At 61.0% G+C, this 23,833-nt stretch overlaps 1 protein-coding gene across 1 annotated transcript in view; it reads right to left on the bottom strand.

The window, feature by feature from the left end:
• Positions 1–10,734: 10,734 nt before the first annotated feature.
• Positions 10,735–23,833, bottom strand: part of LOC134420631 (protein unc-13 homolog A-like) — a 45,022-nt gene continuing 31,923 nt past the window's right edge. Inside the window, 12 exon segments of the mRNA XM_063160823.1 lie at positions 10,735–12,449; positions 12,705–12,864; positions 13,532–13,624; positions 15,978–16,125; positions 16,226–16,306; positions 16,480–16,536; positions 17,584–17,613; positions 18,544–18,582; positions 21,886–22,009; positions 22,140–22,292; positions 22,403–22,491; positions 22,758–22,838. Coding sequence (XP_063016893.1) covers positions 12,161–12,449; positions 12,705–12,864; positions 13,532–13,624; positions 15,978–16,125; positions 16,226–16,306; positions 16,480–16,536; positions 17,584–17,613; positions 18,544–18,582; positions 21,886–22,009; positions 22,140–22,292; positions 22,403–22,491; positions 22,758–22,838 — 1,344 coding nt within the window. The 3' untranslated portion in view covers positions 10,735–12,160.

Below are 23,833 nucleotides of genomic sequence, written 5' to 3'. Positions count from 1 at the left end.
AAACACCAGTGCCCCGTGGGTGCTGTCACCGTGTCCCACTGTGCTGGACAGGCAGGGGATGCTGTGGCTGGGCTGGGCTGGGCAGGGGCTCCACACAAGGGGTGCCCCATATGGAGGCTGTGGTGGCACCTTCTGCACCCTCCCAGGTCCTGCTGGGCTGAATCTCCTCATCTGAGGGTAAAACCACGGGAGCTGTGAGCTGCTCCCCCCAGCACCCTCAATCAGGGCAGGAGGAGCCGTGTGCCCACCACCACCACTTCTGACTGCAGGGACGTTTCCCAGTGCTTGGGCTGTGTCTGAGCAGAGCTCTGCACCAAACTGCCCTGGGGAGCTGCACCTGGGGCCCTGTGGGTGCTGCCAGAGGAGCAGTGAGAGATGGTTTGTGCAGGAGAGCAGGGATGCTGCTCCCCAGGTCTCGGCAGTTTGCAGTTTATTGACACGTGAACGGTCTCTGCTTGGCCTGCACGTTCCAAGAATGACTCGGAGCTCTTCAGTTCTCAGTCTCAGAGTTGTTAATTAATTCTTATCTATAAAATTCTTTCTCCTGCCCTGCTGAGGTCCATCCAGCAGGACAGTTCCAGGCACTCTGCCTGCCCCAGGGTGGTGTTAAACTTTATATTAAAAACTACATATACAATATTTACCACAACTTCCCAATACCTATCGCCTGTGTTAGACAGTGAGCTTCTACTCTAGACCAATCTGTAAGTGCCACCATCACAGCAGAAGATGGAGGTAGAGAAGAACAAGAAAGACTGGACACACCCAAGTCCCTCCATCTTGTCTCTAAAACCCTTATTCTAAAAACCCCAAAATCTATCTTTTAACCTAGTGATAATTTTATTATTACACTACTTAAACTTCTGTGGCTTTCAGGTCCTCATACAAAGTTGGTAATTTGCTCCAGGGGTCATAATCAACCTCACAGGTGCTCTGGGCTGTGTGCCAGGGTTTCTGAGCCCCCGACAGGAGTCTTGGCAAATCTGGGCAGCCAGAGGGATGCACTGGGTTCTGACACCCAGGAGCTGGTGGGGCTGCTGTGAGCCAGGTGAGATCCCAGCCAGGTGAGATGCCCTGGGCAGCAAAGCCTGGCTGTGCTGTGCTGTGGGAGCCTGGCAGGGGCTGACAGGGCAGGAGGTGAATCAACCCCTGTGTGCACCCTGAGAGCAGAGTCCTTCAATGTCCTGGCTGGAAGGGACCAATGGCACCGAGTGCAGCCCCTGGCCCTGCACAGCCCCCCAACAATCCACCCTGAGAGCCTGGAGAGAGCCTTGGGGCCAGGACCATTCCCTGGGCAGCCTGGGCAGTGCCCAGCAGCGTGGGGGGGCAGAACCTTGCCCTGAGCTCCATGCCAAGGCCTGGCACAGCTGCAGCCATCTGTGTGTGTGTGTCAGGAGCTCTGGGTGCTCCCCACTGCATTCCCCTTGCTTTGCCCCCCCCATTTCAGGGTCCACCTTGGCCATGTCCCTGCTCAGAGCCCTGAAGGTTCTGCTGCCTCCATGTCTGTAAGGTGCTGTTTCTCCCTTTCCATCCTCCATGCACTGGCAGAAGGTCAGGAGCGCCTGGGAAGGTTCTGGAACTCACCTGGGGAGGTGCACAGGGCTGTCCTGGGGCAGGGAGCAGGTGGGGCACAGCTGGATGCACCACAGCTGGATGCACATCTGGGCTGTGTCTGGCTGGGTGGGTTGTGGGGCTGTGGCTCTGCAGGGACTGCCTGGCTCCCACAGCTCTCTCTGGGCTCTCTGCCCTCCTCACCAAGCTCTCCCTGCAGCTCAGGGATGTCCCCATGTCCCCTGCTCTGGCCACAAATCCCTGCCAGGAGCCAGCAAAGCACGGAGCCCCCCTCCACCAGGAGCTCCGTGTGCCCTGGGGGCTCCTGCTGGCCCTGAGCCCTCCCTGCCTGTCCCCTGCAGGTCAGAGCCTCCCTGAGGGGGCTGATGGAGGGGGACCATCCTTACACCCATGGCATCAACCCCACAGTGGCAAAGAGCCCCTTGTGTGAGAGCCTGGCTGCAGGGAGGGGATGGGGATGGAACTGCTGGGGCACTGCAGCCCCTCCATGCTCTGTCTCTCTTGCCCTGCAGGGTTTGGGGTGTGCCAAGCTGGCCGGGACTGCTCTGGGTCAGCCCCTCTGTGCCCAGCTTTGATCTGCTCTGATCAGCCCCTCTGTGCCCAGGTTTGATCTGCTCTGATCAGCCCCTCTGTGCCCAGCTTTGATCTGCTCTGATCAGCCCCACTGTGCCCAGGTTTGATCTGCTCTGATCAGCCCCACTGTGCCCAGGTTTGATCTGCTCTGATCAGCCCCTCTGTGCCCAGCTTTGATCTGCTCTGATCAGCCCCTCTGTGCCCAGCTTTGATCTGCTCTGATCAGCCCCTCTGTGCCCAGGTTTGATCTGCTCTGATCAGCCCCTCTGTGCCCAGGTTTGGTCTGGTCTGGGTCAGCCCCTCTGTGCCCCAGCTTTGGCTCCAGGCAAGTGCAGCAGCTCTGAGCCTGTGGGGTGCTGGGGACCATCCAGGTCAGCACCTCAGGACACCTCCAGGTATGCCCTACCCCAGAGCACCCCGGTGCTTCCCCTCTGCAGCTGTGACACCTCTGACCCCCTGTGCCCCCACAAAGGATGTATCAGAGTTCTGGGAGAGGGCCAGGCCTGTGGTGAGCAGGGAGGAGCTAGAGGCACCAGCAGGACCCTGAGTCCTGCCCCTGGGAGAGCTTCTCCTGCTCTGGGGGCGCAGCTGTGGCAGCAGAGCATCCCCTGCAGGTGCTGTCCCCCTGTGCTGGTGCCCAGTGAGGCACAGAACCGGGTGAGCTGGGGCTGGGCTCTGCCTCTGGGGAGATGGGGATGGGAAGGAGCCCTCCTGGGAGAGCCTGGGGTGCTCTGTGCTGCACTGCCCCTCCCTGTGCTGCAGGACCCCAGCCAGTGCAGGTGTGGGAAGCCCAAGGTGATTTTGTGGGCTGGCCAGGTGTCCTGGGTTACAAGATGCAGCTGGGGCTGTGTGTTCTATTCCCATCTGTCAGAGCTGGGTCAGTTCTCTGCTGTCCATGGGGCAGTTTTTTCTTTATCTCTCCCACAGCCAACCCTCCCTGCAGGAGATCTCTGCTGTCCATGGCCACTGAGTGTCCCTGCAGGGCTGATCCAATCCCAGCATCCCACGGGGAGATGCTCCGCCCAGGGGAGGAGCCAAGCATTCCTACCTGGGCACAATCTGATGTTTGGGACACCAGCACAGCCTTTCCACTGCATTCCCAGAGAGCAGCTGCCTTTTCCACTGGATCTTCAGAGGAAAACTCCACCCTGCTGCAGCAGAGCCACAGCTGGCACTGCAGGAGGGCTGAGCCCCCATGGGATGGGGCTGGGACACCACCCTGACACACAGGGGGCAGGGCATGGTCTGGCTCTGGCAGTGGTTGGTTTGTACTATTGCATTTGTATTTTTATTTTCCTATTATAGAGCTGTTATTCCTACTCCCATATCTTTGCCTGAGAGCCCCTTAATTTCAAATTTATAATGATTCAGAGAGAGTTTACATTCTCCATTCCAAGAGGGGCTCCTGCCTTCCCTAGCACACACCTGTCCTTTCCAAGGCAGACACCAGGTGGCTGTGCTGGAGGAGCACCCAGCTGCAGGGGAGCAGGGACAGGGCTGGGGACAGATGGCAGTGCCACCAGCTCTGGGCACGGGTGGCCCCGTGGGATGGGGAGCAGGCTGTGCCCAGGGCTTTGTCCTCCCTGTGCCCAGGGAGACCCCCCTGGCCCTGCTCTCTGCCTTTGCTGTCCCTTCTCTGGGCTCTGCCACCCCTTGCTCAGCTCTGTTCCCCCTCCAGGCTCTGCCACCTCCTCTCTTGGCTCCGTGCTCCCTGCCCAGCTCCCTGCCCTGTTCCCTGCCCAGCTCCCTGCAGCTTTCTGGGGGTGCTGCAGAGAACCAAGGCTGCTGTGGTGCTGCAGAAGACCCTGGGGATGGTCCTGTCCCTGCCCCTGTGCCAGGCCACCGTCACCATCCCAGCTTTGCCCAGGGCCATCCCCCAGAGGTGGGAGCCCAGCAGGGCTGGGGGTGCCTGGGTGCCCTCTGGGGGTGCCAGTGGTGTCTCTGGGGGTGCCAGGTGTGGCAGTTCATGGCTGTGGTGCCCCAGGCCCCTCTCGTGGTCCAGCTCTGCACCAGGGCACAGAGATGGAGCTGATGGAGATGGAGGTGATGCAGCTGCAGGGGTTTGTGCTGAGCACCTCTGGCCCTGTGTCCTGGAGCTGGTGGCCTGATGTGGGTCCCCAGGAGAAACTGTGCCCCTGCTCCTGGACCTCTGTGCTCCTCTGGGGCATTGGCATGGGTGGGGCACCCTCCTGGGTACAGCCCTGCAGCAGTGCCAGGGACAGTTCTGGTGTGTCCCTGTGTGCCAGGGACAGGTTCCTTTGAGTCCCTGTGTGCCCCTGTGTGCCAGGGACAGTTCCTGGGTGTCCCTGTGTGTCCCTGTGTGCCAGGCATAGTTCCTTGTGTCCCTGTGTGTCCCTGTGTGCCAGGGACAGTTCCTGGGTGTCCCTGTGTGTCCCTGTGTGCCAGGCATAGTTCCTTGTGTCCCTGTGTGTCCCTGTGTGCCAGGGACAGTTCCTGGGTGTCCCTGTGTGTCCCTGTGTGCCAGGGACAGTTCTGTGTGTTCTTGTGTGTCCCTGTGTTCCAGGGACAGGTTTCTGGTGTGTCCCCTGTGTGCCAGGCACAGTTCTTGGTGTGTCCCTGTGTGCCAGGGACAGTCCTGGTGTGACATGTTCCACTCTGCTGTGCTGCCAGTGTCCCTTTTCACCATCTGGGTCTCTCTGCTCTGTCCCTGCCCAGTTCTGGGGGTGTCTCAGGGGATGCTGTGACCCTGCCAGGGAACAGGGCAGACCAATCCTGCTGTGGGGCTCAGCCTGGGGTGGGGAGGGACCCTTTGCCATGGCTGTACAGCCCCTGGGGGTGTCAGGTCAGGGGAGCTGCCCTCCCAGGCCTGAGCTGTGTGTGTGTGTGAGGATCCCAAGGCTCAGAACCCCAAAGAGATGGTGGGCAATGGGCTCTCATTACAAAGGGGCAGGCTCTGGTTCCATGGGGCTCCCAGTGATGTGACACACAGGGACGTGTCCCTGCCCCTGCTCCCAGCCCTGCCTGATGCTCTGTTCCTTTTTCCCAACCTGGAAATGACACTTGAGATCATTTTAAGAAGGAGGTAATATAAAAGCAGATCTTTATTTTCTTTATTCCATCATAAAGGCCTTCAGAGGCAGTCAGGGACAATTGTCCACAAAAGCCCAACCCCACAGGGATGAGTACATATTTATGGGGTTCAGGAAATTAGCATAATCGATAAAAAGCACCAATTAGGAGGACAAGGGGTGATTCCATTTCCCCCCAGGTCAAACCCTCCTCTGGAGCCCCTGCCTTGGTCCCAGCTGTGCTTTGTCCATGAAATGTAACTCAGAGAGCTGTTCTCAGCCTTGGTTCCCAGGAAGGACCGAGATAGCACAGGGGGGCTCAGAACTCTGGAGTTTGTTTTGTCTCTCTGCTTAGGGAAAGGCCATGGAAAAGTACTGGGAAAAGGAGTCAGAAATGCAACAGGCTACAGAGTTACAGATATAACAATGTGTGACAAATACAGATAACAGAAAAGAAAAAAGAGACAAAACCAAACAGCAGCAGCTCTGCCCCTGTCCCCAGGCCCAGGAGGAGCAGCAGGAGCAGGAGCAGCTCCTGGGGCCGAGGGGCTGCAGGGGCTGTGGGAGGAGATGCAGCAGCTGCAGGAGGACACGGCCTGTGATGGCCAGGTCCAGCAGCTGGCACAGCTGGCACAGCTGGAGAGACACAGCTGCCTGGGCAGGGCTGTTGGGGATGCTCCTGCTCTCCTGGGCTCCACAGGGCTCTCCTGGCACATTGGAGGTCCCTGGTGGGGCTCACTGGGCCAGGCTCAGGCTGTGCCTCCCTCCTGGAATGGAAGCAGCTGGGGAAGGAGCCCTGATCCAGCACACCTGGGAGCACTCACAGGCTCTGGAAGGTAAAGGGGGGCTCTGACCCCCTCATTCCCCTGGGTGTGGGCAGGTCCTGCAGGTTTGGTGTGTTTCTGCCATCCCCTCTCCAAGGGCTCATGGCAGGGCTGTCCCCACATGTGCTGTCTGTCCCCGTGTGTGCTGTCTGTCCCCGTGTGTGCTGTCTGTCCCCACATGTGCTGTCTGTCCCCACGTGTGCTGTCTGTCCCCCCAGAGCTGCACCAGCAGCACAGACACACGCTGCTGCAGGAGCCTGGTGCAGAACTGTCCCCACCTGGAGCAGGACCAGGAGAACCTGTGGGATGAGGTTCTCCCACAGGGCCTGGCAGGGAACTCCAGGCAGCCCCTTCCAGGGCTGGGGCTGTACCCAGACATGGCCCGGTGTGCCCAGCCCGCCCCTGTCCCTGTCCCCACCCTCTGCTCCGGGCTGTGCAGAGCCCCGGGCACACCCGGCTGTGGGGCTGGAGTAGCACTTCAGTGCTGCTGCTCCTTTGGGGGCTCCCTAAGCTGGATGTTCCCTGGTAGCAGCAGGCAGGCAAGGGGACCCCACACGGCTTCTGGGGGTGCTGATTAGCTGGGGGTTTATTGGGGGTCCCCACCCCTGGGAGGGGGAGAGAGGGAGAGCCTGGGGGAAAAGGGGCCAAGAGAGACTTCTCATCACCCCCCACAGCTTCAAAGGGAGATTCAAGGTGGGCACGGAATCAGATTTGGGATTACAGATCCCTGATACTGCAGGGGAGGATCACAGGCTTGGAATAAACCCCACATTTTCGAGGGGTGAGACAGAGCACAGCATTTAACTAAAATGGAACACCACACATCAGCCCCCTCTCCTCAGCAGGGAGTGAGGAGGGGCTGCTCCACCCTGGGGCAGTGCCCATCTCCCCATTGTCCCCACCCCACCATTGTCCCCATCCCACCATTGTCCCCATCCCACCACTGTCCCCACCTCCCCATTGTCCCCACCCCACCATTGTCCCCATCCCACCATTGTCCCCATCCCACCATTGTCCCCATCTCCCCATTGTCCCCATCTCCCTATTGTCCCCATCCCACCATTGTCCCCATCCCCCCGTTGTCCCCATCCCCCCGTTGTCCCCATCCCACCATTGTCCCCATCTCCCCATTGTCCCCATCTCCCCATTGTCCCCATCCCACCATTGTCCCCACCCCACCATTGTCCCCATCCCACCATTGTCCCCACCCCACCATTGTCCCCATCTCCCCGTTGTCCCCATCCCCCCATTGTCCCCATCCCCCCGTTGTCCCCATCCCACCACTGTCCCCATCCCACCACTGTCCCCATCTCCCCATTGTCCCCATCCCACCATTGTGCCCATCTCCCCATTGTCCCCATCCCCCCATTGTCCCCACCCCACCATTGTCCCCATCCCACCATTGTCCCCATCCCCCCATTGTCCCCATCTCCCCATTGTCCCCACCCCACCATTGTCCCCATCTCCCCATTGTCCCCACCCCACCATTGTCACCATCTCCCCATTGTCCCCACCCCACCATTGTCCCCATCTCCCCATTGTCCCCATCTCCCCATTGTCCCCATCCCACCATTGTCCCCATCCCACCATTGTCCCCTTGGAGGCTGCAGGACCAATGGGGAGGGACCTGAGCAGCCCCTGGGGGACACCAGGCTCATCCCCCTGTGAGCTGCCCCTCAGCACCTCTCCCTGTCCCTGGGGAGCTCCACACCCCTGAGCCCCAGCCTGGCCCTCCCTGGCCCTCCCTGGGCTGTGCCACTGCCCCATTTCCAGGTCTGACCCCTCTGAAGCTTGGGAAGGCTGTGAGGGTGGGGGTTCAGCACCTTTGGGTTTTCACTGGGTTCTTTGGCCACCTCTAAATCCTTTGGAGCTAATAGAGGTCTTTGCATGTAACTGTGGCCTTGAGGCTGTTGGCAGGTGCTGGGAGGGAGGTGTGAGGAGCTCTTGGGCCCCAGAGAAGGGGTGGTCAGCAGGCTGGGACAGACCAACCTGGATTTATTTGAATGACCTGTCTCAGCTGATGCCATCAGACTTTAACTCCTCAGCCTGTCAGGGTCAGGAGTGCTGGCAGCAGTAATGTCACCAGCTGGAACAGGAGCATTTCTGAAAGGTTTGGGGCAGTCAATCACAGCTTCTCTTGAGCCGGAGTAAAGAATTGCACACTCCTCCCTGAAGCACCTGTGCAGCTCCAGTCAGACACTGTCCCACAGCATCCTCTCTCAAGGCATTCCTCGAGGAATTGCAGCATCTCCTGAAGACAACCTCCCCTTTCCTCATAAACAGGATTTATTTCAGGAGCAGATGAACCAATCCCATGAAAATGCTGTGTCCTGAGTTATAATGGCTTTGGGAGCCTTAGGACTGAGAGGTGCATGAAGGCTGTAGGATGAGGTGTCATGAGAGTCCCTCTGAGGGACTTGAATTTAAATTCAATTACCCAGCTATTTCCCACTCTGTGGCTGAGGGGAGCTTTGATGGAGGGAAGATGGACCCGTAACACCAACCCTGCCCCTGGAAGCCATTTCCCCTTGTGCTGTCCCTGCAGGCCCAAAGTGCCTCCCCAGCTCTCCTGGAGCCCCTTTAGCACTGAGAGGGGCTCTGAGCTCTCCCTGGAGCCTTCTCTTCTCCAGAATTGAAGGAGTTTGGTTGCACCAGGCCCTGCTGGCTGGGGGGATTCCATCTCCCCCTTGGGGTGGGTTTGGGTTTTCCAGTGCCCAGCATTGCATCCCAGAGCTCACAGACCACGAGGCCACCAGGCTCACTCAGAGCTTCACCTGGATTTTCCTGAACAAGGTTTGAGGGCAGCTCCCTCATGGACTGTATTTACTGTCCTGCTTGCAGTGGGCAGCTGGTGCATGAATTATTATATTGCTTAAATTGCTGTTAATCAGCTCCTCTGAGGATCCTGGGAAATTAATCATAAAACATCTTCCCCCAGCTCTCCCTTCTCCTCAGGCTCAACTTCCATCCCAAATCCCCCACCTCCTCCCCCACAGCTGTGCAGGGCAATGGGGGATGTGCTCAGTCCATCACCCCTTGTCTCTGCTGCTCCTTCCTCCTCCTCCTCCTCCTCCTCTTCCTCTCCCCCTGCCATGGCCCAGCCCTGCAGGAGCCTCCACCATGGATGGATCCCTGAGGTTGTGCAGGAGCTGCTGCAGCCCCAGCACAGCTCAGGGCACATTCCCTGCTCTGCCCAGGCTCCTGCAGGGGCTGCAGCTCCATCTCTGCTCCCCTGCACCTCCCTGGGCTGGGCTACCCTGGCTCCAGGGAACCTCTGCTCCTTCTCACCCAGGCACAGGAGCCCCGTGTGAAACTGTGATGGTGAAAGGCAATTAATGTAGAAAACCTCAATAAATGGTGTATCCATCAAGGATCACTGGGAAAAGACAAGAGCCTGAGAAAAAGGATGGGTTTGAGCTTTTCAGCCTCAGCCATTCCATGGTTCCAGCAAAGCCTGGTGGCTGCCCCACAATTGTCAAGGGTGAAGCAGGACTCTGCCAGAGCCCAGGGACAGCCCCAGCTCTCTCTGCAGGTCACCAGGGCCCTGCATTCATCAAATCCACAGCAATCCAGTTTACTGGGGAAAGTGTTTTGATGGACTGTGTCAGAAGCCTCACAGGAGTTCAGGCAGATGCCATCAACAGCTCCCCCTCTATCTGCTGATGGAGTCACCCCATCAGGAAAGGCCACAAGACCAGCCAGGGATGGCTTTGCCCTCCATGGGGCTGTGCTGGCTGTCCCTGATCCCTCCCATGCCTGGGAATTGTCAGCATTGTGCAACCTGCCAGGACTCATCTGCCCCAGCTCTGCAGCCCCTCCCCAGGGCAGGCACAGGGGCAGGGGCTGAGCTCTGCTCTGGCACAGGGACAGGAGCCCAGCAAGGGCTGCAGCTGTGCCAGGCCTTGGCATGGAGCTCAGGGCAAGGTTCTGCCCCCCGAGGCTGCTGGGCACTGCCCAGGCTGCCCAGGGAATGGTGCCAAGGCTGCCAGAGCTGCAGGAGCTCCCAGGGCTGCTCAGGGTGGGGCTGTTGGGGTGCCTGGGCAGGGATTGCACTGATCATCCCTGAGGGATCCAGCTCAGGATATTCCAGGATTCTGTGCTCCTGCAATTCCATTTAACGCCAATCCTTGGTTTGGCAAAGGCGCCCTCAGGGAGGCTGAGTGGCAACAGGGATCATCCCTGGGCTATTGGTCCTTGGAGCTGGTTACCCTTGGAACTGGTTATCCTTGGAACTGGTTACCCTTGGAGCTGGTTACCCTTGGAACTGGTTAACCTTGGAGATGGTTAACCTTGGAGATGGTTACCCTTGGAACTGGTTACCCTTGGAGCTGGTTACCCTTGGAACTGGTTACCCTTGGAACTGGTTAACCTTGGAGATGGTTTGTACTCGGAGGAGATTGGGAGGGGATTGGGAGGGACTGGGATAAACAGGGATGGACTGGGAGGGATTGGAAAAGGGTTAAAGGGAGATTTGGGGTTACTGGTTGATACAAGGAGAGGGTTTGGGGGGACTGGGATAAACTGGGATGGGGTTTGGGGACACTGGGAGGAGCTGGGAGGGGATTGGGAGGGACTGGGATGAACTGGGAGGGACTGGGAGGGGAGCTGGTTACCCTTGGAGCTGGTTAACCTTGAGGCTGGATATCCCTGGTTTTCCCTTTAAAGGTGGAAATTCTGGATGAGGTGGGAATGTCCCCAGGTGCCCATCCCCTCCCAACTCCCCACACGAGCCACAGTGAAGGGTGTGCTTTTTAATGTCAGTTATAATAAAATATTTTTACAGAGCCCAAAAAATTCAAAATAGTGCAAAACATCTCACTGTCATGCATCCATGGGAGCCGCCGCGGGGGCGGGACAGACACACAGGCATCGGTGACACTGTGCTACAGGAGCAGGATTGGTCAGTTCCATCACATGCCGAACAGGACGCTCGGGGAGGGGGCTCAGGGCACCACGGAGGGGCGGCGGGGCCGAGCCCCGGCCCGGCCGTGCAGGAGCAGCCGCTGGAGAAGGGTGTAAACATTGAACAGAAACGAGAGAGCAACGTGAAACCCTCTGGTCCCGGCAAACCCTCGAGGCAAAGGAGCATCTGGGGTACCCTGTTTGGGGATGGGAGGGGCTGGGAGAGCTGTACTGATCTGTGGGGTCGTGAGGCCTCTGTGTGCCCCGGAATGGGGGTGGCCACCCCAACACCGCACCCCAGGCCTCCCAGGCACTCACACGAGACATGCACACCACAGCACACGGAAACGGTGCTCACTGGGGCACTGGGGCACAGAACTGCTGCTCACCGGGGCACTGGAGGGGTTCTCCGGGCTGGGCTGGGCTGGGCTGGGCTGGGGAGGGTTTGCTTGTGCCAAGGAGATCCCGTGGGCTGCACTGCTCAGGGGCGCTGCTCCCCGTGGCCAGAGCAAAGAGCAACAGTCCCTGTGCCCAGGCCCCTCAGCCCCTGCCTCCCCCAGCCCTGGCACCTTGTGGGGGGCACTGGGGGAGCCCAGGGTGGCAGCAAGGCAGGGAAGACAGGAAACGGGCCGGGGGCTGCTCCCTGCTGCTCCCGACCCTGTGATGCTGCTGCCAGCCAGGGAGGGGACCCTGTGCAGGGCCTGTGGGGGCTGCACCCACCGAGCCAACAGCCCCAATAGCCCTTCCAGGGGCAGGACACAGCCTGTCCAGCTGCCCTGTATGTACAGGTATTTACATATGTACAAGATGTGCTCGGGGCTGGCAGCTGCCCCGCCCTCAGGACACACCAGGGACAGGGATGGGGACAAGGGGCACCACCACGCTGTGCCAGCCACTCACCAACACCCACATATGGCACAAGACACACACACACCCCACAGCCCTTTCCTTGTGTCACTCGGGGAGGGCTGGGGCCGGGTGGGACAGTGGCGGTTCAGAGATGGGCTCCTCCATCTCGGGCAGGCTGGGGAAGGGCAGGCTGGGCTCCAGCCCCTCCCTGCAGCCCCCGCAGCAGCACCTTCCCGCAGGTGTGCTCGCCGTCAGCCAGCCGTGCTGGCCGGGGAGGAGGGGAGGCTCTGTCCCTGCAGCCACAGCTCCCCCTCCCTGCGCCACCTCTGCGGCCCCTCCTATGGCTTATTCACGGCTGGGGATCCTGTCAGGGGCCGGCAGCGGGGGCGAGGGCTGGGGGAACAAAGGACTTTAACTGCTGCCCTCCTCGGCCGAGCGCGTGTCCGACTTGAGCTTGACGAACTCCTTGGCCACCTCGTCGTTGTTGCGCTGCGAGAGGATGCGCAGCACGGTGAGCCCCGTGTCGTCCATGTGGATGCGGCGGCCCAGGGGCAGCCAGCAGGCGCAGCCGGGGCGCTGCAGGATGTCCCGCAGCTGCAGCACGGCGATGCCCACGGTGCGGTCCTCCCGGGCGAAGCAGTAATCCTTCACGCACACCTGCAGCTCGTAGCACTCGGGGCCCGTCTCTGTGCCCAGCGTGCTGAGGGGGGCAAGGCGCGGGCACTGTTGGCACACGGGGCCACACTCCATCCCCCCGGCCCGTCTACACCCCCGACGGGCGTGGCTGCTGTCCCCACCCCCATCCTTACAAAAGCCTTTTCCTTTTACTCCTGCTCCCCTCTCCCTGCTTTTACCTAAAGCAGCCCATCAGGGCTGAACAAACTCCCTGGCAGGCCCCAGGAGGTCCCCACTTCCCCAGCCTGTCCCCACATCCCCAGCCCGTGGTGCCACTCACAACTGGAAGCTCTCGTTGTACTTGGGGGCCCAGCTGTTGTTCTTGGATTTGGTGGCAAATTTCCTCTTCTTGTCGCTGAGGTGGGGCCCGATGATGTTGACCTCGATGAAGGGCCGGAAGATGCCCGAGGTCTGCCACTTGAGGTCATTGGCAGCCACCACTGCAAGGAGGGGACAGGTGAGGCTCAGGAGGCACTGTCACTGCCAGAGCCCGGTACCTGGCTGTTGTGGTGTGCTGTAATGTCCCATTTTGGCCTTCCCCAGGTGTGCCTGTGCCTCTCTCCCTTCCCCCTTGCCCCCATGCTGAGTGAGTCCTGTCAATCAGGCTGAACATTCCAGCAAGGCGTCTGTGGTTGGTTAAGTTCAAAGGATGCCCCTCAGGCCTGGGGGTCATTGGCCTGTCTGGGTGTCATCTTCCCCTGAGACCCTGCCCCTCTCACCTGGTTGGTGCTCACCTGTGCCTCCCCTCCCCCTGTCCCTGAGCTTAAAAGGTGAATCAGACCATGCGGGGGGATTCTGTTGGAGCAGTTGCTCACGTTCAGACCTCTGTAACCATGGAATAAACCTCTGCACATTAAACCCTCCAGCAGAATCCTCTCCTTTTTCTCTTCACCATCACCTGAAGCTTTCCTCCTGAGGTAAACGGGGTTCCTAACAAGCCTGGACTTGTTCAGTGCCCAGCTGCAATCTCCAGCAAGCCAAGGTATCTCTGGGGTGATACACCGCAGTTGCTGCCTTTGGCCCAGCAGCGAGGGTCAGACTGGCCCAGGCACAATCTAACTGGTAATACTGGGAGCCGTATTCCAATACCTGGCCAGCAGGACCCACCTTTGACGGTGACTTTGTGCTCGCCACTGCTGGGGTGGGTCAGGAGCTCCACGTGGATGGACACCTCCCCAACGGGGTCATCCACGCCAGAGCCTGGGACAGACAGAGGGACAAGATGGAAGTGCTGTTTTCCCTGGCATGCCCTGCCCAACACTAACCCCTCTGAGGAGGCAGGTCACCCACTGTGGTGTGAAAGAGGTGGGCATTAGGGGTGTCCCAAAGGGCTGTGGGCACAGCAGTGTGGGTGCAGCAGCTGTGATGGGCATGGCAGGACACCCTCTGCCATCCCACCCCTGTGACCCCCCCTTGCTCAGGCAGGGCTGAGGGGCCTGTCCAGGATGGGGCACAGGACAGTGGCCCAGTACCCCGTGCTCAGGCCACAGAGGGGTGACAGTGCCATGGGCACAGCCCTGGGCAGGAGGGACCCAGCCAGGGCAGGCACAGCCCTACCAGTGCCTCAAGGCTGACCCACCCCTTGCACCCTTCCATCCCGGGGACCACACCAAGCCCAGGGGTCCCCGAGCCTGGGGACCAACAGGTGAGCCCACCCCACACCCCCCAGAGCTGTGCATGCACCCGTGGGTGAAGGATGGGGTGCAGGGCAGAGGGACAGGCTCTGTGGGTCTGATGGGAGCTCCAGCAGGGCTCAGCGGGCAGCTCTGAGGGCGGGAAGAGCAGTGAAGGAGGACATGTCCCCATGTCACTGAGGGTGCCAGGCTGGCAGTGGCACATCCCCTCCATCCCATGGCACATCCCCTCCATCCCATGGCACATCCCCTCCATCCCATGGCACATCCCCTCCCTCCCATGGCACATCCCCTCCCTCCCATGGCACATCCCATGGCACACTCCCTCCATCCCCGGCCCCGCCCCGCATGCAGAGCCGGGATGGAGGCGATGGCGCTGGGGAGGGGCTGGGCATGGGAGGCCAAGCGGGGGAGCAGCCCCGGCCCCAGCAGGGTGTGATGGAGGCCAAGCAGGGCCCCAGGGCAGGCAGAGCGCGCCAGAGCAGGGCTGGTAATGGTTCTTAGGGCAGCAGGGTGGGCACGAAGGGCACGGGACGTGGCACGGCCGCGTGTCCCAGGGGAGGTCAGGGTGGGTGCAGCAGTGCTGGGGACAATGTGGGGTGCCCAGAGCGGGCGGGCAAACACCCCCATTCCCACGGGGACAGCCCCCGACCCGCTCTGGGGTGGTCAGCGAGCACAGCTCCTGCACGGTCCCCCAGAGCAGCCCTGGCAGGGCCGTTTGCCCGTTCTGGGCTCCCCAGCCAGCCCAGCCCGGGGCGGGACTGTCGCTAGCCCAGGCCGGCGGCAGGCGGTGCAGGGGCGGGCGGAGCACACGTACCCTTCTCAGGATAAACCTCTTCACTAAGGGTAAACCTAATCCCTTTCCCACCATGAACTAGTGGGAAGGAGAGAGAAAGAGACAGAGACACGGCACAGAGTACACAAAGAGAGGAGGAAGGAGATGGAGGAGGAAGGAGATGACAACGAAGAGAAAAGGGAGGAGATACAAAAGAAGGGAGGAGAGAAGAGATGAAGGAGAGGAGATGAGGAAGAGAGGAGGAAGGAGATGATGACATGTGTGGGGAACAGGAACAGTGAGGGAGGGGGGGAAACAAAGAGAAAGAGAGATCAGATCTCACAGACAGACTGACGGCCAAGCACCCGGACAACACTGCAGCAACACAGGAGTGCCAGGCACCCCCAGCTCCCAGTGTGGGCTCCTGGGAACAGGCTACACCCAGGGGTGCTGGCACCCACCACACCCAACCCCACGCCCCCAACATGGCTGGCACAGGAGGCACAGACAGGACAGACGTCCCTTGAAGGAGACTCACGGACAGCAAACGCACGTCCCACTCCCCAGGACGAAGACAAGCCTGCCTGGGGCACCCTAGGGTGGCCTGTGACCACCACTGAGCAGCCAAGGGACAGAATAAAGGGCAGCATTTAGAGCTGAGGGCTGATCCTGCCCTGGAAGGTGCCCAGCACCCTGCACTGCACCCCAGCACACCTGAGCCCAGATCAGGGCCTTGGGCACCCAGCAGGCCCAGGACAGGCCCTGGCACAGCATCCAGACCCCATGGACCCTGGGACTGCTCAGTGCTGGCTGCCTGGGGCCACCCAGAGGGGACAAACACTGTGACACCTGGCCAGAGGGTGACCTTCCCCCCACCCACAGGCCCCATTTCCATGCCAGTCCAGCAATGCCTGGCACTGGGGACCCACTGCTCTTGCTCCTGGGGGACTGGGGAGTGCCAGGCTGCTGCTGCTGGGCACCACAGCCCCTCTTCACCTGCAAGGCACGGGAGGAAAAAGCCCCTTTCTTCCCCACCCTCTCTTCCCCACCATGAGCCTGGCTGGGACCCCCAGCCCACTGGGACAGACCCAAGGTGGGTGCTGGCCACGGGGCAGCCTGGGGGGACGAGGGCAGCGTGTCCTACCCTGTGATGACTGGGTCTGCACGAAGGTTTTGATGAGCAGGTCTGTGGCCTGGGTGTAGAGGGACAGGGCGTAGCGCAGCGACTGCAGGTCAGGGCTCTTCTCCAGGAACGTTTTCTTCAGCCCCACGCCGCCAGCATGGAAGTATTGCTGGAGAGGGAGAGGCCTCAGGATGCTCAGCAGTTCTGTGAGGGTCCCCCTCAGGGTGAGAGCCCCATGGGCGCCCCCAAATGCCCCAGAGTGCCCTCACCTTGATGGTGTCCAGTGCCAGCTCCACCACAGCACACTGCTTCGGGGTCAGGCTCTTGGCTTCCTCACGCACCATGTGGTCCTGGGGGACACAGACCCTGCTCTCAGCACAGCACCAGGACCCCGCTGCCCCAGCCCAGCCAGCAAAGGGGCAGTGCTGGGCTCCTGGCAGCAGTGGCACTGGCACTCATCCTGGAACAGAGCACCCCAGCACCCCCAGCCCTCACCTTCAGCTCAGTGACCCCCAGCCCTCACCTTCAGCTTGGAAAGCTGCCCCAGCTCCTTGGCCGCGTTGAAAATCATCTGTGTGCCCTGCAGAGAGCAAAGAAACAGGGACAGCCCCGGTGAGCAGCCGGGCTGAGGGTGGCATGGCCAGGCTGGGCACATCATGCCAGAAGCTTCCTGCAGATCCAGGGGTTCCTCCAGGCTCCAGGGGACAGCAGCCAGGAAGGTGACACGGGTACCAGGCTGGCAGCCCCAGGTTCTCAGCACAGCTGTGGGGCTGCAGGCTTGGGGACTCCAGGGCAGGACACCACCCTGGTGCCACCCTTGGCTCTGCTCAGCACAAGCAGCTCGGCCCAGGAGTCCCATCCTGCTCCTGTGCCCCAGGCACCTGCTCCTGCCCCCAGCAGGGCCTGGCACAGCAGGGACCACTCGGGCACGGTGGGAGCAGAGCGCGACAGCGAGGGACAGCGGGCACGGGGGGACGTGGCCGTGACCCCACAGCCACCAAACAGCCCCTGGCCACACAGAGCCCTGCCCAGCCCAGCCCAGCAGCCCCAGGGAGGCTCCCAGCCCCTTCCCCCAGGGAGGAGACCCTTGCCTGTCCTGTGCCCTCACCATGGCAGGGGCCGCGGGGCCATTCTGTGGCCCTGGATGGGCAGAGCCTGCTCACTGCCCTGGGCTGGCACCTCTCACTGGGCTGAGCACAAGCTCTCTTCCTCAGCTCATCCAGTGTGCAAGTGCAATGGATAAACTGGGGCCCAGAGACCCCCACCACCTTCCCTCTCCCAGCACCAGTACTTCCAGTCCCTCCCAACACAGGAGCCTCAGCACCTCTCCCATTAACCAGTACCTTCTACAGGGCTCTGCCCCCTCCATGCCCACATTGGTATGCCCTCATTGTGCCCACCCCTCTGCCCACCCAGGTCTGTCCCATTAATTCCACCCTCACTGTTCCCATCTCCCCCAGTCCGTGGACAGGCTGGGAGCAGGGGACACTGCTGTCCCCAAAACAGAGCACGACAGGACACTGTACTAAGCTGGGAGCCCCCAACCCAGAGCACAAGGGACAAGGGGCAGCGGGGAGGGAAGGGGACAGAGCAGTGCAAGTGGGGAGCAGAAGAGCCATGTCCTTACTTCAGTGTGACTGGGCAGCTTCACCCTGCTCTGGAAGAGAACAGCAAGGGACAGTTACTGGTGGCCTCAGCAGCACTGAGCCACGGCTCCAGGCCCCCCATCCCCTGGCCAGGAGGGCTCTGGCCCTGTGCTCTCCTCTGGCTCTCCCAGCTCTCTGCTGGTGCCACTGGATGGGCACCAGGTCACAGCTGCAGAGGCTCAGCCCCTGCCCGTGCTGGTGGAGCTGAGGTGAGTGTGCCAGGTCTCTTCTGAGGTTTGCTCCTCACCCCATTTGGGGCCGGGGGACCAGAGGGAATCAGCTCCCCCAGCACACCCAGCAAACTGGGCAGGAGCCTGTGTCCCCCAGAGAGGAGGGGGAGCTGCAGGCATTGCCCAGATGGATGCTGGCATGGCTCTTGCAAGAACCAGGGTCTGGGGAGCAGGCTAGGCTCACTGCTGGGCCCACACCCTGTGGTGAGGAGCCCCAGGCAGGGCAAGAGCCCATGTGCTGGAAAAGGCCCTTGGAGCAGGGCTGGGGCTCAGCAAGGAAGGGGGAGCAGGCTCAGAGATCCGGGGGATCCCAAAGGCCCAGCACGGGGGGTCCCCTCTTCCTGAGCCCCCCACAGTGGGGTGGGGGTGTGGGGAGTGTCTCCCATGCACGGGGTCTCAGTCCTTGCTGTCCCACCAGGCAGCTGAGGGCTGTGGGGCAGCGCTCCCCAACGGGGATGGGTGACACCCCACACCTGCCCCACCAGGACTGAACACCAGAGAGCCCCCACTCCCTGCCCCAGGGACACACAGAGCCGGGGCTGTCCCCAGCACACAGCACAGCACACCTCACCACAACACCACGCAGGCAACAGCACATCCAGACAGCACGACAGAGGAAGCACGGACAAGGCTGGACCTGCAGAGCAGGCGGGTGTGAGACCACGGGCGTGGCCCCGGGGTGTGACACACACGGAGCCCACAGCTATTTACCTTCTCTGTCCCCTTGCCATGTTTTCTCAAGAGCGTGCCCTGTAGAAGCAATGTCAGAGGTTGAGTGTGGGGTGGGGGGACAGCGTGGGACAGGACACAGGGGCACAGGTGGCAGAGACATCAGGAGCTCCTGAAGGACAGCCAGTGGGGGACTGCTCCCCACCAGGATACTCAGTGAGGGCCTGGAGCCATCAGGGTGCTGGATCCCCACTGGAAAGCAGATGCTGCACTGCTGGAGAACTTGTCCTCACCCTGGGACACTGCTGGGATGCAGGGGTGCTGAATCTATCAGGATGTTCCTTGCTGGGATACAGAGATGCTGAATCCGTGAGGGATGATCCTTGCTGGAACACAGGATCCAGCTGTGTGTGGGCAGGCTCTGGTGCCCCCACACATCCTGCTCCAGCTCTGCCAGGTGCTCCCAGCACTGGGGAGGGAGCAGGGAATAGCTGGGATTTGGCTTTGGCACGCAGAGCTCTGGTTTGTGCAGGGCTGGGCCCAGTGTCAGCCCCACACTGGCCCAGGCAGGAGGAACTGTGTGAAATGAGCCACAGTGCCATTGGGGGGGATGAACTCAGCTCTCAGCACGGATTGCTGGGGTCAGGAGAGGGGAGCACAGAGTCAGCTGGCTGGGAAGCCTCAGAAGGAACAAGCAGCACAGGTACAGCCAGATAGGGCTGCCAGGAGGGGTTCTGGGCCTGCCACAGGGTGATGGGTGAACAAGAGAGCTGACACTGCTCTGTCCCCCAGAGCCTCAGCAAAGCTGGGACATGGGGCTCCCACGAGGTCCCCATGAGATCTGAGGGGACACTCAGCGCCAGGCTGCCCCAAGGCTTCCCCAAATGCTGCTGTGGGACACAAAAGGTGTTGGGGGACAGCAGAGAAGTGTTTGTCCCTGCAGGGATTGGCACCAGCACTCAGCAGCCGGCTCCCACTGCTGTTCCTGCACAGGTGCCTGGGTCACAACAGGGGTGGGGACAGGACTGGGGGGGTAAATTGCCCTTCCCTTGCCCCAGGGGCATAACCCCACAGCCACAGACTGGTCAGAAGAGGACAGAAGGAAACTGCTCAGTCAAAGCCATGCAAGGACCCAGCAGCGATGCCGAGAAGGGAACCAGCAGTCCGGGTTCCCAGGGTCACACCCCGACCAGGAGGAGCCTCACGACTCGTGCCAGCAGCCTGCCCAACACCGAGCACGGGGCCAGGGACCGCCCGTCCCCAGAGACTCCTCCTCCTCCTCCTCCTCCTCCTCCTCCTCCTGGCTGGGAAAACCTCCGCCCTCACCCCCGCACAGCCAGACCCAGCCAGGGCCTCGCGGGGAAACTGAGGCACGAGGGGAAGGACGGGCAGCCCCGATTGAGGCTGGTGCCTCCCGCGGTATTGCTGCCCTCAGCACGGAGCCCGGGTCTGGCACTCCCCATGACATGGCACCGATGGCACTGCCACCGCCGTCCCCTCCCACCCCATCACTGCCCCCGTCCCTCCCCACATCCCGGCACCGCCAGCCTGCCCGAGGCCTCTCCACCCACCCCATCCCCGAGGGGCTGGCGTGTGCCAGCCAGTGCCAGGGCCAGGCAGGGGCAGGGACCAGGAGCCGGACCAGGAGCCGAAGGAGGGCGTGGGCAGGGCACGGGCAGCCACACAAGACAAGAACCGGCGAGGCCAGGACCGACACAGAGCGGACAGACAGACAGACAGACAGGGAGCTGCCGTACTTACAATCATCTGCCATTGAGAGGCGAGAGGAGCAATTGGAGAGAACAACCGTGACGTGAGTGCCGGCCCCCGCCTCCTCATCCTCCCCAGCGCCAGCCCTGCTGCCCCCCACCCCGGCAGGGCCACAGCGCTGAGTGTCCCTGAGTGTCACTGAGTGTCCCTGAGTGTCACTGAGTGTCCCTGAGTGTCACTGAGTGTCCCTGCCCGGCCACTGCACCTCAGGCCCCAAGGAGCCCCAGCCTCACCTGCCCAGCCCCTCCTGACTCTGGGGGGGAGCTTTGCCCCAGGGGAGCTCAGTTCCAGGGTCCCCAGTCAACACTTGGCCCCCAAACCACCAACCTGTCCTGCCACCCTGTGGGCTGGCACCAGGGACACTGGGCAGGATGTCCCCTGCCCGAGGAACCAGTCCCAGCACGGCTTTTTCCAGGGACTGTGTGCCCTCAGGAAAATCACCCACCACAGCCACATGTCCCTGCTGCCCCCTCTGCCCTGGCACAGACCCCACTGTCTGCACAGCCTGGCTGCAAAGAGACTGGGATGGGGACTGGGATGGGGACTGGGACTGGGATGGGGACTGGGATGGGGACAGGGATGGGAATGGGGATGGGGACTGGGATGGGGACTGGGATGGACACTGGGATGGGGACTGGGACTGGGATGGGGACTGGGATGGGGACTGGGACTGGGATGGGGACTGGGATGGGGACTGGAACTCAGTGGCACCAGCATCCCTATGAGATTTGGCCACCTTTGGCCAAGGAGCCCAGTCAGAAGTGACATGGGGCTGAGCTGAGCCAGGCTCAGGGCGGTGACACGGTGACAGTGAGGTGGCACCACTGAGGGCTGACATCTCACCACTGTGCTGTCCCTCACAGACACAGCACAGGAGCTCCACAGTCCCAGGAAGGTGACATAAAGGCTGACAGCTCCAGGAACTCCAAAGAACAGCCTGAGCCCAGCTTTGTAACGGTGACAAAAGCCACCAAAGAGTGACAGGTGTGTGGCTGGTTGAGAGCCCTCAGTGTCACCCTTTCCTGCCTGACTTCAAAGGAACCACCTCAGGAAGCTTCAGGTGCAGGGGGGCAGGCAAACAGCAATGTGACATGGAGCCTCAGAGAGCGATCATTCCCTGGGTTTGCTGTGCTTTCCCAAACCCCCCAGGAGCAAGGGACAGCTCAGCCCTGCTGGGGAATATGTCTCCCCATCCTCAGGAAACCCCAGCCCCTCAGCAAGGCAAACAGGCAGAGTCTCCCCACACTCCAGGAGCCCCTGGATTCACCTCCTGGCACAGGGAGCACACCCACAGCCAGTGTGGATCAGTGTGGTGTGGAATGCTGTCCCAGCTCTGAGGGAAGGATGGATAAGAAAGGGCCAGTGTCCCTCTTGATGCCACAAGGGAGGTGGCAGGAAGGTCCTTTGCCAAAGCCAACCAAGAAGGTTCTGGAGCAAGGATGACCTGTCTCTCTTCCATCCTTTCCCTGGCCGGGAGCTGGACACAGGTTTGGGGACATCAGAGAAGTCCCCACCCTCTCACATGCCACGAGGGCACCTGGCCAGCCATGTCCCACACTGCCCCAGTCAGTCACCTGTGTCCCAGGGCCCCTGGTCCCTCTGCCCATCACTCACCGTCTGGTCTGTGAGAGGGGGCAGCACGATGGTCTTCTCCATGGTGTTCATCACCAGCTTCCAGAGCTCCTTCAGCACCCGCTTCAGCACCGTCTTCTCGCAGATCTTGGCAAAGAGTGTCAGGCTGCGGAGGAGATGCCACGTGTCACCCTCCCGTGTCACCCTCCCGTGTCACCCTGACTCTGCAGGTCCCCCACACTGCCTGGCGAGGCCAGGAGGGGCAGGGTGGGGGTCCCAGCTGCCCCCACACTCACTTGCTGTCCAGCAGGTCCATGATGGGCTGCAGGACGTTGTCGGCGTCCTGCGCCACGCTGCTGCAGGTGCTGGCGGGGACGTTGCCAGTGCCCTTCACCTGGCTCAGGATGTCACCCATCTGCTTCACACACTCCTCGATGTGGGGCTGGAAACTGGGCACCACGACACACAGGCAGCTCAGCGTAGCCCCCCAGAGCCCCTGGACACAGCTTCTGGACCCCCAGAGCTCTGCTCTGCCCACTGCCCCCTCACCCAGCTGTACCTGGTGGCAAACACTCGGCTCAGATCATCCAGGACGTTGTTAAGCTTCACCTGCAGCTCCTTGAGGATATCACTGGCTTCTGTGTCCAGCTGCAGGAGGAACAGGTTGTTGACGCTGACAGAGCTCCTGAACCAGCCCTCAGGGAAGTTTCTGCACCCCAAATGCATCCCTGGGCAGGGTGAAGCCCAGTCTGATATGGTGGGAGAGCAGGGTGCCATGGGTGGAACAGTGTGACCCCACACAGGAGTGAGGAAGGGTCTGCTCCCAGCACTGGGGAACTGGGCAAGGGGCTACCTCAGGGGGGAAGGGAATGATCCAACCCCCACAGGGCTCCCCCCAGGAACCCCCCCCATACTCACATCCTTCCACCCATGGCTTCAAACATCTTCTCAAGCTGGACACGGAGCTGCTGGATGTTGTTCATCAGGATGCAGGGCTGGAGGGGTGGGATGGAGAGGGGGGCTCAGCACCAATAAATATGGCTGGGACAGCTGCCCACAGCCCCAGAACCCTCCCATCTTGCACTGGGGGACATGAGGACAGGGATGGCACAGAAGCCACCCTGGCAGTGTGTCAGGAACTGCCATCAGGAAGGGACTGACCCACCCTGGGGTTGAGGTGACATGTGGGGACAGCAAAAGGGAGATACATCACCACTTTCTCCTTCTCCTTGGAGCAGTAGGAGGCAAAATCCTTGGATATGATCTCAGCGTACTGGAGCAGCACATTGCTGATGGTCTGCAGCCAAACAGGGCACCAAGGAAGACACCCAGACAGCAAAGGGTGAGGAGGGAGAGAAGGAAACCATGAGTGCAACAGCAGTGAAACAACCTCCTATCTGGACATATACAGGGAGTCCCAGACCCTCTGGCCTCATGGATCACAGAATCATGGAATCATTAAGGTTGGAAAAGCCATATAAATTGAAGTCCAGCCATCACCTCAGCACCACCACCATGTTCACCACTAAACCATATCCTCAAGTGCCACATCCACATGTTTTTTAAACACTTCCAAGGATGAGGACTTCACTGATGCCCTGGACAGCCTGTGCCAGGGTTGGACAAACCTTTCAGGGAAGAAATTTTACCAACATCCAACCCAAATTTCCCCTGGCACAACTTGTGGCCATTTCCTCTCTTCCTGTCCCTGTTCCCTGGGAGCAGAGCCTGACCCCCACCAGCTGTCCCCTCCTGTCAGGAGTTGTGCAGAGCCACAAGGTCCTTCCTGAGCCTCCCCAGCACCCTCAGCCTTTTCTGGTGCTCCAGATCCATTCCCAGCTTTGCTGCCTTCTCTGGACACACTCCAGCCCTTCAATGTCCTTCTTGTCATGAGGCACCCCAAACTGACCCCAGGATTTGAGGTGGGGGCTCAGCAGTGCCCAGCACAGGGAGGCAGTCACTGCTCTGGTCCTGCTGGGCACACCACTGA

This window comes from Melospiza melodia, chromosome 7 (assembly GCF_035770615.1).
Source record: "Melospiza melodia melodia isolate bMelMel2 chromosome 7, bMelMel2.pri, whole genome shotgun sequence".
Taxonomy (NCBI): Eukaryota; Metazoa; Chordata; class Aves; order Passeriformes; family Passerellidae; genus Melospiza; species Melospiza melodia.
Note: the sequence above shows the minus strand (reverse complement) of the source record. Positions and strands in the feature narration are given on the sequence as shown.